The sequence below is a fragment of the Phodopus roborovskii genome, unplaced genomic scaffold (genome assembly GCF_943737965.1).
Source record: "Phodopus roborovskii unplaced genomic scaffold, PHOROB, whole genome shotgun sequence".
NCBI classification, from domain to species: Eukaryota; Metazoa; Chordata; class Mammalia; order Rodentia; family Cricetidae; genus Phodopus; species Phodopus roborovskii.
Genome location: NW_026126525.1, coordinates 16,069,961 through 16,087,228, shown reverse-complemented (window position 1 = coordinate 16,087,228; position 17,268 = coordinate 16,069,961). Strand labels below are relative to the sequence as shown.

At 35.7% G+C, this 17,268-nt stretch overlaps 1 protein-coding gene across 1 annotated transcript in view; it reads right to left on the bottom strand.

Annotated features, from left to right (window-relative positions):
• Nucleotides 1-17,268, bottom strand: part of LOC127232295 (UDP-glucuronosyltransferase 2A2) — a 29,580-nt gene that overhangs the window by 11,185 nt on the left and 1,127 nt on the right. The window contains exon 2 of the mRNA XM_051198336.1: nucleotides 5,735-6,364. Within this exon, the coding sequence (XP_051054293.1) occupies nucleotides 5,735-6,364 (630 nt within the window). The remainder of the gene's footprint in view (nucleotides 1-5,734; nucleotides 6,365-17,268) is intronic.

Below are 17,268 nucleotides of genomic sequence, written 5' to 3'. Positions count from 1 at the left end.
GTATTTAGGACTGGGTACATTTCTTTCTTTTTTTTTTTTTTTTTTTTTCATGTAATATATAATTTTGAAATAAGCTTGTTTCACATATCAATTCCAGTTCCCATACCCTCCCGTCCTCCCCTGTTCCCTCCACTATTCCCCATCCCATCCCCTTTCTGCTCCTCAGGGAGGGTGGGGCCTTCCATTGGGGATTTTCAAAGTTTGTTATATCATTTGGAGCATGGCCCAGGCCCTCCCCCATGTGTCTAGGCAGAGGGAGTATCACTATATGTGTAATGGGCTCCCAAAGTCCATTTCTATACTAAGGATAAATACTGATTCACTACCAGAGGCCCCATAGACTGCCCAGGCCTCCCAACTAACACCACATTCAGGGACTCCAGTTTGATATCTGGGGAACCAGCATAGAACCGACCCAGATTGCCTGAATGTGAGTACATTTCTTATAGCTCAGCATGTCCTTGAACTAACAGAGATCTATCAGTCTCTACCTTCAAAGTGGTGGGATCTGCCTGATCTTTATAGCTTGAGGCTGAATTCACTTTCTGAATCCTCAGGCAAGCTTTAATAAATCAAAAATAATATATCCCCCAGTTATTGTCTATGTATATAGCATTTATGTCCCTTTGCTCATAAAATTGGACCATTTAAATGTGCCTATTGGTTAAAATAGATATGAATTGGTTAGTATTAAATGCTAGTAATAATGTTTCATGCCAAATAAGTAAGGATAAATTTAATTTTGTTGTTGCTATTGTAATTATTAATGGGAATTTAGTGGAAGCTTGGTTATTCAATTATTTGTGTCTGTTTCTATTATCTCATTTTCTATTCTATTCAGTTATTACAATTATATAAATTTATATTCAACATTTTGCTTTTTCACATTATTTCCTCCTTTATTTGACATTGTTCCCCTCATTGTAAAATTCCAGATGATATTTTATCTTACCTTCTACTTTCAGAGCTTAAGCATTAAAATTGATATTTAGTCATGGACCAGCATTTCTTTTTATTAGGGGATAGAATATAAAACTAAGTATTACATACTGGGCATTTTCACTTTTTGTGGAATTTTCACATCTTTGCAGGAAAAATCAAGGATTGGGTGCACACATAAACATGTTTATCCTATTCTCATGTCTAAATAGTTTCTTCAATAGTGAGAAACTTATGTCACCACAAAGTGATGCATATTTGCTCCTTCAATCCTAGTGGACAAATGGGCCTGTAAAAATACATATTTGCTGATTAGAGTAAATTTATCATAAAATTCAAGAACATTGAAACAATGATCCAAACCTTTCACCAAGAAAGTATTACACAAATGTGCTTCCATTCATACATTTTTTTTCTAACAGAATTATAAATAATGAATCTTGTTTTTTTTTTTTTTAACCAGGCTGAATAAAAAAAGAAACATCTTGTAACAGGTGTAAAACTTTAGCTACAAATGGAGCAGTAAGCCTAACATATTTAATATTCTACATACTCAAATTCTATAATCACTTATGGATATAAATATCTATGCAAACATAAATAAATAAAACCAGAAATGTTGAATGATAAGAAGTATCTGTATATCACTGAAATCAACTCAAGATTAGAAGGAGGGCTTCATATAGAAATACTGCTTTGTAAACCAATGCTACTAAGCTTAAGGAAAGTATATCCGGCATAGCTATTATATCTCATAATGGCTAAAACCATTTGATAAAACTTACTTTAAGATTTAACACTTAGTTTTTGTGAAATGTTTTACATACAAAAAGACTTCAATGCATATCCAGTTTGAAGGGTTTGAAGCCATGCAACCATTATAGTAATCTGAGTCAGAATATAATCACTACTTCTGAAAGTTTCCTCTGCCTTTTTTATTGTTTTGTGACTATTAGCATTGTCTGTATGGAAGGAAACCTTAAGATAGATGTGTTTAGCAAAATATTATGGTGTATAATAGATTACAACAACTGACTGCTGTACAATGGTATGAACATCCCAAAGACTCATTCCCTTTTGTAATTGGACCTTTGTACTTTTCCTGATACCTTCCAATTCCTATCTGTGTCTAGCTCCCAGAAATCATTATTTTTCATTATCTACACATGGTATCCTATAAGATCATCCTTCTGTGTGAAGCCTAGTGCACAAACTGTAACAAGCTCCAATTTCACCCACTGAGTTACAATAACAGACTTTTCCTTTTCAGTGTGGTTGATATTCTACCCGGGACATAAACCATAATTTTCTTTGCCTATGATTTCCCAAAAGACATTTAAATTGCTTCTGTGTTCTGGGTGGCTCCATGGATCCAATTGTCTCTACCTCTAGAGCTCTGGTATTAGACGTGCATGCTACTGTGTTCTGCATTTTCATGTAGATCCTGAGGAGCAGTACCAATCTCTAATACTTGTAAAGGTAGCCCATCACTGACTAACCACTTTTACGAGCCCTATTGTGGTTCTTCATTTGAAGAAGTATTTGTTAAGGTAATAAGCATGTCTAAGTATTTATCTGAATAAACTAACTAGCTGTCTCAAAAAATGCAAAGACAATGCACAAAGAATTGAAAGATGGGACTTAAGGACAAGATAAATGTTTAGATAATAAAATTTAAAAGAAGACTGGATTACTTACCAAAAGCAAAATCCTTCCCTTGTAATTTGTTGCAATGGCTGAATTCATTTGGCTAAGTAATATATGAAGTCAATCAGTTTAGTTAGCTTACTTTGAGAGACTAAAATCTGATGCTGGGAAATCACAAAGTTTCTGGGGCAAGGGGTTTCTGACTATGTCAAAACACAATAGTGCCATATAAAGACTCTGGAGGATAAGAAGCAAAGGGAAACATAATGAAGAATTGCTACATTCACTCCTGGAAATGAACGATAAAGATTGTCATCATCCTGATACTCCTGTTCCATTGGCTGTTAGGTGTATGGTGGTGATTAGCTACTTCATCCATGAGATTTACAACCTTGCTGATACAGAATATAGGCCTTTGTATGATTTCACATGGATACATCCTTGTGCTCATCTCTGCCCCTTTAAAACATGTGTGGAGTTTCTAACCACAGTCCAACTTTTCTGCTCTACTTTTCCCCTAAAGAGTAAAAGGATAACAATATAATGGAAAATCTGAAGGAAACACTTTATAAAATCTCTTATGTTCATAATAGTAATGCACTTATCTATTTTAATACCAATTTATTAACACACATAATTGCTAAGAGAAGTCATTGCATAACACTACTTTTGGAGTTTGTACTCCTACTTAAAATATTTCTTGTTCAGAGATGCTTAGAGAGATAGCTCAGTGGGTAAAAAACACTTGCAGCTAAGCTTTAGGACCTGGATTCAATCCCCAGGACTCACTTGGCAAAGGTAGAGAACTGATCCCCAACCCAAACTATTGGGTTACAACCTCCACCTGAGCACCATGGCACAGGTACACACACTAAATAGAAAAGGAAGTTTGGCAACATGAGGAAAACAATGGTCTCAGGTATTTAAAAAACAATTTCTTGAATGGTAGGATTTGTAACTCTATATTGTTATCCTGTAAAATAAGAAGTTGGGAAGGAAGGAAGTAAAGTAAGAAGTTACACAGGCTTTCATGGGCATTATACCATTGCTATAGCTTACTTTAAGGGGAAAGACAGTACATACTAGAGGTCACACGTTTGCAATTTTTACTTCATTATTTTATTTTATTGCTTGCTTTTTAAGTTTAACTCTTACCACACAGCAAAAAATTTTAAAATTATTTTCAACTAATCCCATAATGTTCATCAATAAAACAACCAGTTATTCAAGAAAGGCTAGAACTTACCATTTACTGTTTATGTCTTTATCCAAAGACATAAAAGCTCACAGTTAACCTTCTTGAGCTCCACTGTGAACCTCCCCCACATCCTGTGTGTATTCTTTGAGAGTTTCATACAGTTTGGCTTGATCATTTTTATCCCTTAACCAGGTCTTCCCAGATCCCCCCTCTTCTGTACTCACCCAACTATTTGTCCTGTCTTTTAAATCCTTCAAGATAAATATGTGCTGCCTTTATGTTCTTAAATAAAGTTATTTCAGAATGCTCAAGTTCAGTTACCAGCCTCTATGCCAGGTAGTTCACACTCACATATAATTCCAAACCCAGGAACACACTACTCCTCTAGTCTTCACGGTGAAGTGCACACATGTGCACATACACAAATGCTCACACAATACTTCCATATACTCATATACAGACACACGCATACCCATAACTTAGAAAATGAAAAAAATCTAAAAAAGTGATTTTGAGACATAAACTAAAATGCCTCCAATAGAATTCTAAGTTATATTGTATAGAATATAAAAATAAATCATTTTAACTTACCAGTTTCTAGTTACCAGACCTTCAGAGAGCACATAAAATTTTAAATTAACTTTCATACTTTATCTTATTTTCATAACATGTAGAATATCTTTATGAAATTGTATGAAGAAGCTAAAAAACTTACTGTGGAAATTTGGCTAAAGAACATCCAACACACATTAAAAAGCAAAACATAAATGATTTTATCTGTGATAGAAAAAGGTAAAGTCAAATAGAAATTCATTATTCAAGGACTTGTACCATCCAGTGGCCAATAATTCCTTTTAAGCCTGAAATTCTTTTGACACAGGAAAAGCACTCAGCATCTTTGAAGACTTATTCAAATGCCACTCTTGCTTTGGATACCCTCCATGGTCTCTCTTTGTAAGTACAATTTCAATTTCAGTTCTACTCCAAAACATATGTTTTCTTATTCTACCATATATCACATATCACAGGCTAACATATACATTACATTTATATATGGTACTATATATAATACATTCCAAACTTAGAATGTAAGCTCTAAACCTACTATACTTTTTATACATAGGAAATTACTTAGCACCTATTTTATGTTCAGTAAATATTTATACACAGAAAACATGTGAGAATAAAGAGAAGAGAATAGAGAGAGGTCAAAGGAGCAAACTGTGCATGAGAGGAGAACCTTTTGTACCTAACTTCTGAAAGCAGGTGCCACATGCAGCATCCAGCATCAATCTGTGAACTAATTAATCTAACATATCTGGAGGAAATCCATTCAGGAAATCTCATGAGCATTAGAAAGAGCAGTACTATAAACAACTATCCAGAACTGGATTTTTCAGTTGACAATATTTTACTTGATTGATTCTCATAAGGATTCAGTAAGGTCAAAAGACTTTAAGCACGCAGAAGATATAGGTACATCATGATGAGAAGGGCTAACGCCTCCTGAGATGTCTGGGACAAATAGCTTATACCAGGCCAGGATGTAAACATGGGTTTTCCAATGATATTTTATGTTTCCAATGTTTTTTTTTTTTCAGATAAAGAAAGGCTGGAAAAAGAAGGGATTATATAATTATTACAATATTTTCCATTTTGTTTGTGTGGTTATGTCATAATTTACCTTATAAGGGGGATTTCATTGATATGTAATGGTTTATTTAAACATTGGAAAGCTACTGACTAAAAGCATTCTCTTTCCGGTGAATGAGAACTGCATACAAATTAATACCACCACAACGTTTTTTGAAGAATTTACTGAAACAAAAACAGCAATTAAAGACTCATAAAGACTACCAAGTACCTTCACTCGCTGTGGCTCATCTAGAGGGGTGAATAAGTTAAGAATGAAAGCATCTGGCTCATCAACAGGAGGATGTTGAGACTCACCTAGAACTCTGCTGTAGTATGCATTCCATCTTCCCCAGTAGGACTGAAATATATAGTCTTGCAGATAGTAAGACATGGTGTTTTTAACCCTTTCACCAAAGGACATCTGGTCAGTGAGCTCTGACAAAGCTGCAGGTACGTAAGAGACTGGTGCAGGGATTTTCCCACAGTGCCTCTCCACTGTAAAGGCTGGAGAGAAACGCAATGTGTACACGAATGGAATTCCCAATTTCAGAGCCACCAGATCACCACAGATCGTTACTGGGTCAACTATTAACACATCGAAGCCATGGTTCTGAAGTCTTGCCATCAGTGTAGGATTGTTTAATACACCATCACAGAGCTCAATATTAATTTGATAGAAATTCTCAAGTAGTTTTCCTAGTTCTTTGTAGAAAGTCCACATGGTGAGGGGTGTTGGCCTATGGTCCAGCCACAGGGCTATCATGTGTTCAATCATTTCATCTATGTTACTTTTCGTGAAGGAAACAGGAATCTCTTCAAAATGCACAAAGGCATCAGGACTGGGGTTGATAAAGAGAGTTTCTGATGAAGCCAATACAGTCACACTGTGATTTCTTCCGATTAACTCTTCAAGAAGGGTTTTGATATTTAACCAATGACTGCCATCTGTAGGCCAAATTAGCACATTCCCGCTGAGGACAATTTCAGTCAGAGCCAAATGAAAAACAAGCAGCTGGGAAAACTTCTTAGTCATGGTGGCATCCACTGTGGGAAACTGTCTACTGTGGCTCTTTTAAGATGAAAAGAAAAACTCAATATATATAGGTAGATTTCAGGTAAAATAATATTGAATATGATAGTTTAGTTACACCCATTCATTGGCCAAGTGTTATATAAGTTAAGAAGTATTTTTACATAATAGAATTTAGTGTGCACCCACATAATTATAGTTTGGATAGAAAAGAAATCTAGTCCAAGTGTGCTACGGAGTGCAGAATTATGCAGCGAGAGTTTAGAACATACTTCCGGTGTCATCCCATCAGAGATGCATATCTCATGGAGATGTAAACCTCCGTTAGCAGGGCTAATGAGGAATATGGTCACCAGAGATACACATTGATGGAGATACCTTATTCAGCAAGGTGATAAGGTATAATGCCTTCTGAATGTGTTAAGCTGTCCTCAGTGCAGGCTTCTCATGTGAAGAAAAGAGCTCTTTCCCTCACATTACAGATTGGGGATTCTTCCCACAGCACTCCAGTGTATTAATTGTTTACTGGGCACATAGTCTGTGGATGGTCTGGAAGATGACTTTTCATTTAGTTATATTGTTTTGATATAAAAAATATATACTGGGACATACTCCATAACTGATATATTTGTCCCACAAGGATTCTGGACTCTTAACTCTTGCTCAAACTACTACACTTTCACCTCAGAAGAGGTCAAATTTTACTAAAGGCTTTTTTTGTAAAATGAAAACTTTACAACTTGTACAAGGTCAGAGTCACAGATGTCTACCAAGATTACGGAGAAAAACATGTTAATTCTTCATTTGCCAGTCTACTAACAATGTATCTGTGCGTTAAAGTTATCATAGGACACTGTGCCTTCCCTGTCTGGCTGAGGGTTTGGGCCTATGGCCTTGGACTCTTGTGTTGCCATAGTAAACAGCTCAGCTCCTTATCTCTTCCTATAGTAATGTGCTTTTGACCAATGAGAGAAACGTCTTTATCACTTCAAAGCTCCGGAAGGAGAAGAGTCTTTATATAGAATCGTGGAGAAGTTAGAAGTAGGACAGGATTATTAGAGTAGAAACAGAACAATAAAGAGCACAGGAAATAAAAAGCATGACCCTCAGATTGTGTGTGAAGTTACTATAGAAATCTTTTACCCCTCATTTACTCCTGAGAAGCCTTTCACCTTTGGAACCCTGGGTAGGGGCTGGAATAGGTCTCTTAGTGCCTAATGAAAAGAAGTTATGAATTGTATGTCTGTATGTTCAGTGATGCCAGAGCATCATTCACACTTAGGAATAAAACCTTAAAACCTCTGTTTATTGGGTAGTTTCCTCTGACAACTATTTTTAGAAGTTTTATATTGATTGGGTGGTGGAGTACATTAGTAAAAAATGTATGGAAGATGACCCTTTTACTGAGTGATTAGTTGTTGCTCCCCACTTCCTTGTTATAGACAATTCTCTTATTCCTTCTTTTCTTAAAATTAACTTTATTTAAATTAAAAACAATCTTATTTTACATATCAATTCCAGTTCCCTCTCCCTCCTGTCCTTTCATTCCCCACACCATCCCCCTGTGCCACCCTCATCCATTCCTCAGGAAGGTGAGGCCTCCCATGGGGGTATCATCAAAGTCCATCACATTATTTGGGGCAGGACCTAGGCCCTCCCCCATGTGTCTAGGCTGAGAGAGCATCCCTCCATGGGGAACAAACTCCAAATCCCATTTGTGTAATAGGGATAAATACTGGTTTTACTGCCAGAGGCCCTATAGACTGCTCAGGCCCCCCAGCTGGCACTCACATTAGGGAGGCCTAGTTGAGTGTTATGCTCATTCCCCAACTGTTGGTCTGGGGGGGGGGGTCTGTGAGTCCCACTTGCTCTTTTTCCTTTTAAAGGTGCTATTTAACACAATACAAAACAGTTCCATGAAGGCTTTTAAAATAGCCTTACATGATCTATATAGAAGACTAAATAACAGGAAGCCCCAACCAAAAATATTATATCCTGCCAAGGTTTTGTGATATTGAATTGTCTGGACCCTCTCGGCTTAACTTTTCTTGGGTGTAAATGAAAGACAGCAGAATTAATTTGTTAGATTGCTTTGCAAGTTAGCAGTCTTTGCAGAGCTACCTTGAAGACTGCTTCCCTCAGAGGAATGACATAATATTCTTAAGAGGTCTATAAATTTTCTCACAGCAGATTAAAGAATCTGATGACTAAATTAGTAATCTAGCTTTTGACATGGGTAAGTAAGGGGTTAGAGGTACCACTTGAAATTCTGAACAACTTTGAACCAAGCATAGGCAGTTACATGGTGTTAGCATGTTAGACTCATCATAATGCCATTAAATAGAGTCATGAGAACAAATAAGATTATCGAAAGGATAAAAAGAAAAGTTGAAGAATGGACATTAAGCATCAGACTTCAGTTCATAATCAGTTACTCTTGAATCCTGAAATTCCAAGTTCTTCAGTAACTAAAGGACCAAAAGGACAGAAAAAGAAAAACTTGGGGAAGATGTGCTGTCAGAATTGTTAGTTTTATAATTTCTGAGGGGACAGATTCAATTTGGAGATTGCTGTAGTATTTTGCATCCAATTCAAATTTGAAACACAGAAGCCAAAGGATAGAGTGAAATATCTCATATTGGAGGCCATAAAGAGTGCCATTGGCAGTACCACTAAATTACTTGGGAGTTTAAAATGGGAAATTTTCAGTTTTTTTTTCTTTTAAAGGGCCCTTGCTGAGCAATAAAGTAACTTTATTACTCTGTGATAAATGATGCTTGTATTTCTTTGTTTAGAAATTATACATGGATAGTAAAAAGTTTATCTCATTAGAATTGCTTTAGGCATCTGATGTATTTTGTTCTCTAATTTCATATGCTACCTAAATATTTCATAATTGCAAATTCAAAATATGAAAGTGCATTTTATTTATGGATATTTGTAGGTATTATCTTGTGGAGTTAAATTTCCATATATAGAAAAAAGCATAACTCATATGAAATAGGTCTGATTTAAAAATGAAAGTGGCATTGCTGGATAAAATTACTTATTAATTTCTAAATCTTTATTTTACATTAATCATTTAATCCCCATGAGTAACTAGTTCAAATAAATATCTGAATATGACATTTAGTTAAAATAGTTTATTGTTATTTCAAAGTTCTGTTAAATTTCATATGTAATACTGTATTATATAGTTATATATACTATCCTAAATATGTAAAAGATGCTTCCTCAAGTCTTGCTTATTTTGTAGTGGTCAGAACATAAAACTTAAATACATAATAGATTTTTACATGTCCCATTGTTATGCAATATTTACATTATTTTCTCTTTAAAATATTACAAAATGTTGGTGGTTTGGGAAAATATTATAAAAATGAATGTAAAATTTACCTGTTTCAAGTTTAAGCAATCATATTTGAAATATGTAGACTCTTTTTCTTATTTTCAGCTACAGACTGTTTACAGCAGTGCTTTAGAGCTGGGAAATATATACCTGACTACAGATCTCAGACTTCAGAGAGCCACAGAGAATTACTCCTTAAGGAATAATGAATAGCATAGTAACAACACAGGTAATTAAACTTCATGCATCAAATTAAGAATAGATAAAAGACAGAATTACAAATTCTTAAAAAAGTAAAAGGAAAGTATCCAAGAATGTTCAAATAAAACAATGTTAAATACTTGAATGATTTCTATCTTAAATTTAAATTGGAAGAAAAAAATTGGAGACTGTTATGGTAATCCCTCAACATAGTGCTTTTTGTGTAGGATCATTTTAGCTATTCGGGGTCTTTTGTGATTTCATATGAGTTTTAGTTTAGTTTTGGTTTGGTTTGTCTTTTCTGTTTCTGAGAGAACCTCATGGGGATTTTGATTAGGATTGCACTGCTCCTGGTAGCATGGTCTTTTTCACAATATTAATTCTACTGTTCCATGGTATGGGGAATCAGCCTTTTCTTCTTCTAGTGTCTTCTTTGATCTCTTCCGTCAGATATTCACATCTTTCACCACAGAATTCTTTCATCTCCCAGGTCAAGTTTCTTTGATATATATTTGATGCTACTATGAATGGCAGGTTTTCGTGATTTCTTTCTCAGCATGCCTTTTATCAGTATATACTATATATTACATAAGACTACTGATTTTCATAAGTACTTATTTTTTATGCTGAAGCTATTTATCATTTTTATGTTTTCTGATGGAATTTTTCAGATCTCTTATAATAGCATCTGTAAATAGGAATAACTTGACTTGTTTTCCTATTTGCAGTGTTTTAATTTCCTATCTTTGTCTCATTATATATCTTAGAGCTTTAAGCACAGCATTGAAAAGACGCGGACAGATCTGTATCTATCCTGATTTTAGTGGGTTTTGTTTTGTGTTTTTCTCCATTTAGGATGATGTTGTCCATGGGTTTATTATGTTGATATAGTTCAACCTCAAGTGATACAAGTGCAATACACTCTACAGCTCAGCCTCAGTGAAAATTAAAAAAAAAAAAAAAAAAAGAGGGCATGGGAAGGTTGTAAGAGCAGGTGATCAAGGACATCTGCTGCTAGATATTGTCCCCTAGACACAAAGGAGAAACCAGCCCATGAAATCTCAACAATATGGTTGCCAAAACAAGAACAGAATAATGACATCAGTTGACATGCCAGTATAGACAGGGTGAATTCAATATGGTCTCACCCCTAGATGAATATCCACAGGTGACTAACCGCTCTCAAGAGAGGCTCCTGCCTTGCTTTGCAAATCCCAAGTAGTAAGCTCTGAAGACATGCACACATAAGCGATGCTACGTGGACTCAGTGAACTTTAGACATATGTAAATACATATATGTGCATATACATGTAACAGTGATAATTGACCAATACTATGACTGGGAAGTAGAGGGGTAAGTCAGGAGGAGTTGGAAGATAAGGGAGAGGTGGGGATGAGACAGGTGCATCAATCATGTATGAAGTTACCAAAAAAGAAAACTGCAACAAAAGTCTAAAAGTGAGAAGGCATGGGACACTTTAATTTGAACACTATTTCTTTAAGTTATTATTTTTTATTTTACTTTAACCTGCCTGGCAGCTTTAAACTTTAATTCCTTCATCTGCAACAATGGTTTTCCTTGCTCAGAATTGGAATAATACAAAGTTATGTGGCAAAACACAAACCCAGGAACACAGCACCTAGGAACTGGGTACACTAATTATTGCTATAGATGCATGAGAGTTAATGAAATAGTCATGAGTCGGAAGAAATGTGCAATTTTGATATTAGATATAATTCCTAGTAATTATCAGAGATTAAGAACCTGCTCTGTGGTTGTCATTGCATTTTTCCACAGAGAAGTAATCTCTGGGAAAATTGGCTCAAGTATTTTCTCAGCTGTGACAATTTGAGACGTGAATGTCTTTGGAGCCATTATAAAAACGTATATTAGAACGCGGGTTAGACGATAAATTAACATGACCCTTTGGAAGGAAATCCAAATCTATTGCCTGCATCATTCTCACCACTATTCTACACCAATAATAATATTGCACTAAAATGAATTACTTACTCCAGCATATCAATATTTTTTATTCTTACCTGATTTTTTATCATGTCCCTCAGATCACCAGATTACTTTGTCTTGGAAAGAAACAAACTTATATAGGCGTTCTAAGTCAGAAGAAAGTAATTCAATTAACAACATGATGCTGTTTATCAAGATAGTATGTAAGAACATTTACATAAATCCTCATTATTTTCTCAACAACAAATTGTTAAGAAAGATTAGTCTTTCCTGCCCTGAGCCTAGAATAGTGTGATTCTATAATCAGCATTAACTTAAAGGCAAAGAACAATGGGCTTTGTGATTCTGAAACTTCATCCTGGGGAAGTTTAAGTGACAAAGAATCTCACAGGTATCATACGTAGCACAGTAATCATGAGAACTATGAATATAAAGTTGATAATAGGTAAGAAGAGATAAAGGAGATTTGACCAACAATAGAGCTTCATTTTTTCATGAAATCTCTCATCTTCCTCACCTCCATCTTTTTAAAGGACTTGTTTGTTTGACTATTCATACCTTCCCATTTAGTCAACAGATCTATGTGTTGTCTCTGATGGGCAGAAGGACTAAGTTGCCATTTACATGTTAAAATAGATCATCAGTTTGTGAATCACGGAACAAGGGTTAAAATTAAAATGTAGTTCACACAGAATAAAAAGATGAAATTGGCATCCCAGATTTTACTCATATTATCTAACTATGGTATCCTCTACTTACATTCAAGCCTCATTTGTGAATATTTATTCTGATTAATAGGTATAAACTTAAAATTATTTTAGACTGGACATTTGAAAGAAGTCATGGTTCAAGGTATTATTACAAAAAAAACCTCTAGGTTTTTTTTTTTTTTTTTTCAATTCTTGTGAACCTTTCGTTTGCACTCTTCTATCATTTTTAAAGACCACTTGATGTCATTCAATATTTTCACTCATTAGCTAATGAGTATTGCTAGGTCATTCAAATACTTACTTGAAAACACTGTAATTTCTCCACAATAGTTTTCACTGATTCAAACTAAATCTGAATATCACCAGCTCTATTAATGAAGATGTTTGGAAGCACAATCTCAAATTTGATGTTTCAAAAGACATAATAAACCTCAGAACTTAGCAACAAGACATGTATTTCATCAAATGTGAGATTGATTCCTTGTTTGTCTCATTCTGAATGAGAATAGTTCAGTTGTATGAGGTCAATAAAATACAATGCTGATATTTAGCATGTACCATCATATAAAATGCATCGTTATCACTATGCATCTCAAAATATTATAAGTACATCTCCATTGATTAACTTTAAACCATTTGTTTCTTGGAATATCCAGACATATGTTAAGTAAGGAAACGAAAATAGCAAGCAACCTTTATGTGATGGTAAGCAGGAAGCATGGAAAAAGAGATAGTGTCTGAAAACAAATGCTCTCTTCATATAGATGGAATACCAACCTCCAATGAATCTATTGCCTTCTTTCTGAAATAGCATTCTATTTGACTCTTATTAGGTATTGGACCTTGCCAGATCTTCTACAAAGTAGCACCTATACAAAAATGCAGAATATTATTCACACTACTGATTTTTTTCTTTTATAATCACTACCTCAGTTAATCATGCCATTTAAAATTACTGAAATAACAAATACCGAAATTAATTGTATATGTATATGTGTGTGTGTGTGTGAGAATATATATATATATGTATATATATATATATATATATATTCTTATTTTACATATCGATCCCAGAGCCCTCTCCCTTCCTCCCTCCCATGGCCCCGCCCCTCCTCCAATCCTACCCTCCCCACTCCATAGGGAGGGTGATGCCTTCCAGGAGGGATCATCACAATCTGTCAAGTCATTTGGAGTAGGGACTAGGCCCTTCCTCTTGCCTCTAGGAGAGGGAGTTAGGAGAAAGAGAAGGGGAGGAAAGGAGAACATGTGGGACTAGGAAGATTGAGTCGGGGGACAAATACACGAGAGAAAAAAAACAAGAAAAAAAAAAAGAGAGAGATACCATAATAGAGGGAGCCATTATAGGTTTGAAGAGAAACTGACTGTAGAGCAATATTCAGAGACTTACAAGGATGACCCCAACTAACAATCTGAGCAACAGTAGAAAGGGTACCTTAAATGCCTTTCCCTAATAATGAGATTGATAACTAACTTATATGCCATCCTAGAGCCCTCATTTAGTAGCTGATGGAAACAGAAGCAGTCACCCACAGCTAAACCCTGAGCTGACCTCCTGGAATCCATTTGCAGAGATGGAGGAGTGACAAGAAAATGGGGTCAAGACCAGGCTACAGAAACCCATAGAGACAGCTGACCTGAACAAGGGGGAGATCATGGACCCCTAGACTGATAGCTGAGAAACCAGCATTGGACCGACTCAGAGCCCCTGAACATGGGTCTTAGTTAGAAGGCCTGGGCAGTCTAAGGGACCACTGACAATGGAACCATGATGTATCCCTGGTGCAAGAAAGGACTTTGGGAGCACATACTGAAACTATTTTAATCTTACATTTTTTTTAAATCAGTCTTCACAAAGAGTCCATCAGCCTTAAGTAACTGTATTTAATAAGCTAATACAAATTGGGTGTGTAGTATCTCTCAGTTTTTAATGTAACTCTACATATTCATGAATTTTGTTACTTATTTAAACATTCCTGTTAGAAATAAGATAAACCAAATGTGAGTGAAAAGATGTGCCAACAAACTGTTTAACTGGCATGAACAGGAACCCACTGTCACACATGTACATATGCCAACACATACACACACACACACACACACACACACACACACACACACACTGAATTAACAATCCTGACATCACTATCATTTTTCCTGTATCTTTCATCCCTCATACTGACCTACACTAACAGTAAACCATACTTGATACCCAAAATATGTTATGCTAAGCTTGGTTCCCCACTTGAACATAATTTCTAGCCCAACGATTGCTTTTCATGGAGACTAATATTTGATATCTCTTGTTTTCCTGATGAAATCTAAAGACTTTTCATATACCACTCACTTTTGAACATTCAAGCAAAGGCAATATCCTCTACCCTATAACTGTATTTTCCTGAACAATTAATACATAATTTGCTTCATAAACATAATGCCTCCAGCTTTACATCATTCCGATGGCAATCTCTTATCTAAGCCAGTGCCTGGTGAATATTAGGAAATCCATTGTTAGTGAAGAATAAATAACAAATCTCAGAAAAATATAAGAAAGGGGCAAGGTCTATTTGACTTTTAGAATAACTATAGACACACTGATGCCAACAATATACATGTTTTATAATATTAGATGCTATAATTATTTGCCAAATAAAACTATGTTGCATTTAAGGAACTCAATTAAAATAATTAGGTATTTTGTTTTGTGATTTTACTTGTTAGCTGGGTATAAATACAACAAATAAAGCCTCCAATTTCATTTGACCTTTATCTTAGTCTTTATTAAGCATTAGTTGGAGACTATGTGTATATAAGAAAATTTTTATAGATGATGGTCTATATAACAAAAGACTTGTTAAAAATGTAATTTCTTCCATACGTATTTACACAAAACTGAAATTTCTAGGCAAATATTATTCTTATGTAAGATCTAAATAAGGTTTATGTAATTAAAGAAGAATTTTAGGAGGTCCCATTTATTGATTGTTACTCTTAGTGCCTGTGCTGCTGGTATTATATTTAGGAAGTGGTCTCCTGTGCCAATGTGTTCAATGTTACCTCCCACTTTTCTCTTCTATCAGGTCCAGTGTACCTGGATTTATGTTAAGGTCTTTGATTTGAATGTTACCCATGGTGATAGATACAGGTATATTTGCAATCTTCTACATGTTGACATCCAGTTATGCCAGCACCATTTGTTGAAGATGCTTTTTTCCCATTGTAGTTTTGTCTTCTTTGTCAAAAATGAGGTATTCATAGGTGTGTGGGTCAATTAGATTTCATTGCTTCGTGTGTCTGTTTTTATGCCAGCACCAAGCTGTTTTTATTATGATAGCTCTAAAGTACAGCTTGAAGTCAGGGATTGTGATGCTTCCTGAAGTCCCTTGATTATACAGGATTGTTTTAGCTAGCATAGGTTTTTGTTTTTTCATTTGAAGCTGATTATTTTTCTTTCAAGGTCTGTGAAGAATTATGTTGAGATTTTGATGGCTGCATTGAATTTATAGGTTGCTTTTGGTAAGTTTGCCATTTTTGCCTCAAGACCTAGCATTACCACTCTGGGCATATACCCAAAGGATGATCAATCATAGCACAAGGACACTTGCTCAACTATATTTCTAGCAGCATTATTCATAATAGCAAGAGCTTGGAAACAACCTATATGACCAAAACTGAAGAACAGAAAAAGAAAATATGGTACATTTACACAATGGAATACCACTCAACTGGAAAAGACAATGACATCATGAATTTTGCAGGCAAATGCATAGAACTCAAAAAATTAATATTGAGTGGGGAAACAATCATGGTATGTACATTGTAGCGAGACATCTACTGCAGCAGCACCTGTTGCACTGACCATGTCCACTGTGGCATGGACACAGGTGCAAATGTGACCTGTGGGTTATGGACTCCAGCTCACTTTCTTGCTTCCTGGTCGGGTTGTAGAGAGCAGGAACCATGGCGGTCACCTGTTTCAGGTGATTTCTCCCTGAATAAACACCAATCACCCTATATTATGTCCCAGTGAATTTTATTTAACATGCAATATATGGTGTCAGTGCATACTAGATGTAAAGCAAAGGACAACCAGACCACAATCCACTGCTCCGGAGAAGCTAGGTAACAAGGAGGACCCTAAGAGGGACACATGGATCGCCCTGAGAAGGGGAAATAGATGAGAACTCCTGGGTAAAATGGGAGTGTGGGAGCAGTAAAGGTGATGAGATGGAGGATGAGAACATGAGGGAATGGAATGGTGGAATAGGGGAGGGATAGGGTGGGAGAGAAAGACATCTCCAAAGAGGGGGCCATTACCAAGCTAGGGAGAAACATGATGCTAGGGAAATTCCTAGGAATCCACAAGTATGACCCCAGCTAAGGCCCCTAGCAATAGTGGAGAAGGTGCCTAAACTGGCTTTTCTATGTAATCAGATTGGTGACTACACTAACTGTCACTATGGAACCTACATCCAGTGACTGCTGGAAGCAAATGCAAAGATCCACATCCAAACACCAGACCAAGCTATGGAAGTCCAGTTGAAGAGAGGGAGGAGGGGTTATAAGAGCAAG